Source organism: Magnolia sinica, chromosome 9 (genome assembly GCF_029962835.1).
Source record: "Magnolia sinica isolate HGM2019 chromosome 9, MsV1, whole genome shotgun sequence".
NCBI classification, from domain to species: Eukaryota; Viridiplantae; Streptophyta; class Magnoliopsida; order Magnoliales; family Magnoliaceae; genus Magnolia; species Magnolia sinica.
Genome location: NC_080581.1, coordinates 28,492,477 through 28,495,119, shown reverse-complemented (window position 1 = coordinate 28,495,119; position 2,643 = coordinate 28,492,477). Strand labels below are relative to the sequence as shown.

Here is a 2,643-nt window from a genome sequence, read left to right as displayed (position 1 = left end):
TTTTTTTTTTTAATGCTGAGAGTGATAGAGAGACTTCCTTCATAGCCAGCCAACTGGTGACTTTCCTGTCCTTGTCTTTGAGTACAATCATAAGTTGCTTTTATTTGGATTATTTGTGGATGTGGGATGGACTTCTCCTCTTCTTTTTCTGGGTTTTCTTTTTTTGGGATTTTCTTCTTTTTCTATTTCTATTTCTCTTTGCTTCCTCCCCCCTTTCTTTTTTTTCTTTTTTCTCTCTTTTTTTTTTCTTTGCTTTGATTTTCTCTTCCTTTTGTGCAGAAAGGACAGGTGTTTCTGATGGGAGAGGTAATGGGTATTTTTTTTTTAGTGGGCAAGTGATGGGTGTAGCTTCGCGATTGTAATCGTTGACAAGGCTAGGCATGGTTACCCGTGATAGATTTTCATGTTATCAGCATTGATGGGATCGGGAAGATCTTCTTCTTTTAAAATAGTGAGCCGAAGAGCGCCTCCTGGAAGTACTCCCTGAATGATCAGCAGCTCGTCCCATGATGGTTTGAACTTTCCTTTGTGATCTGGTAAGTGAGGCAGTAGGATGCATTTCATGACCATGTCTCTGACTTTGAAGCTCCTCTCCAGATCCTCTTGTTGTAAGCCCGAGCGATCCTTCTTTGATAACATTGGGAGTGGCTTAGTGCTCTCATGCGCTTTTCGTCTGCCAAATGCAGTTGATCATACCTTGCTTGTTGCCACTCACCTTCCTCGACTTCACTTTCCAGCAGTACCTAGAGTGATGGGATTTCGATTTCGACTGGCAGCACCGCTCCCATTCTGTATACGAGTTTGTATGGAGTTGCGCCTGTATCAGACCGTACAGACATCCAATAGGCCCAGAGTGCATAAGGAAGTATCTTCGACCAGTCACGATATGTCTTCACCTTCTTCTCTAGTATGCGGATGATAGTTTTGTTTGCAGCTTCGACCCCACCATTCATTTGAGGACGGTAGGGACTTGATCAATGGCGTTGGATCTTGAACTTGTCGAGGAAATCGCTCATCCTTTTATTGACAAACGGAGTTCCGTTGTCAGTAATAATGGCTTGAGGGACCCCATAGCGGCTAATGATATTGTTCATCATAAACTTGACCACATGAGATGCTATGATGGTGGTGTATGATGCTGCCTCTATCTATTTGGTGAAGTAATCTACTGCCACCAAGATGTATTCATGCCCGTTTGAAGCTTTGGGACTGATCTTGCCGATGATGTCCAGTCCCCATACAGAGAAGGGCTACGGTGCCGTCAGGTTGTAGAGCTCAGAAGTAAGCACATGGATTTGGTTCGCATATTCCTGACACTTGAAGCATTTCCTGACATGTTTGCAGCAATCCGTCTCCATTGTGAGCTAATAGTAGCTGAGTCGTAGGATCTTCTTTGCCATCATGTGTCCATTCATATGTGGGCCACATATTCCTTCGTGGATTTCAGACATGATCTGTGTTGCTTCTGTCTCATCCACACAGCAGAGAAGGACTTGGTTGAATGATCGCTTGTAAAGGATGCCCCCAGTGATCACAAACTGTGCAGCTAAACGTTGGATGGTGCGACGATCGACTGGTGTTGCTCCCTCTGAGTACTTCTGATGTTCGAGATATTCCTTGATGTCTGTGTACCATGGCTAACAATTCGAGGGAGGTTCAGCTTTGTCGATCTGTAGGCAGAATGCGGGTTCCTCCTGGAGTTCGACAGTGAGTTCCCATTCAGCAACTCCTTTTGGGATCTTTAACATTGAGGTGAGGGTAGCCAGAGCATTTGCAAATTGGTTCTTGACTTGGGCAATGTAAGAGAATATGATTTCGTTGAATTCCTTGATTAAATTTTCTAGGTAGACATAATATGGGATCGGCTTTTCATCTTTGGTCTTCCAATCGCCATTTATCTGATTGATGATGAGTTGTGAGTCTCCAAAGACTTGTAACTTCTTTACGTTGAGGATGACGGCTTCTCTTAGACCAGTGATGCATGCTTCATATTCAGCTACGTTGATGGTGCATTGGAATGCCAATCGCCTGGATATGGCGATTGGGACGTCATTGGGAGAGTAGAGTATGGCGCCTACTCCACTCCCTTTTGAGTTTGTGGCTTCATCAAAGAAGAGTGTCCATTCTCCTGCCTTTCTTTCTTCTTCTTCCTCAATCTGGAGGATGTCTTCGTTAGGGAAGAAGGTCTTCAATGGTTGGTAATCAGGCAGAGAATGTGCTGCTAAGTGCTCGGCTAGTGCTTGCCACTTGATTGCTTTTTGGGTGACATATGTGATGTCAAATTCTAAAAGCAGTAGCTGCCACTTTGTGATCTTGCCCGTTAGTGCTGGTTTTTTGAATAAGTACTTTAATGGGTCCATGTGAGCGAGCAGAAGGATTGGGTGGGCGATCATATACTGTCGTAGCCGTTGTGTTGCCCAGACTAGGGCGAGGCATGTTTTCTCTAAGTTGGAGTATTTGGCTTCATAACTTGTGAATCGTCGGCTTAGATAGTAGATCGCTTGCTCCTTTCTTCATGCATCATCGTGTTGGCCAAGAAACGCATCTGATTGCTTCTGTTGCGACGGAGATATATAGAAGTAATGGCCTACCCGGAGTTAGTGGCATGAGCACTGGAGGATTTAGCAGGTACTTTTTGATCTT

At 44.3% G+C, this 2,643-nt stretch overlaps 1 protein-coding gene across 1 annotated transcript; it reads right to left on the bottom strand.

Annotated features, from left to right (window-relative positions):
• Nucleotides 1-1,637: 1,637 nt before the first annotated feature.
• On the bottom strand, nt 1,638-2,360 carry LOC131254921 (uncharacterized). The gene has a single exon (XM_058255624.1). It carries the CDS (start codon nt 2,358-2,360, stop codon nt 1,638-1,640), a length of 723 nt encoding a protein of 240 aa, XP_058111607.1.
• Nucleotides 2,361-2,643: the final 283 nt, after the last annotated feature.

Coding starts and splice junctions, on each gene's coding strand:
- LOC131254921 (XM_058255624.1), bottom strand. CDS start 2,360: ATGGACCCATTAAAGTACTTATTCAAAAAACCAGCACTAACGGGCAAG.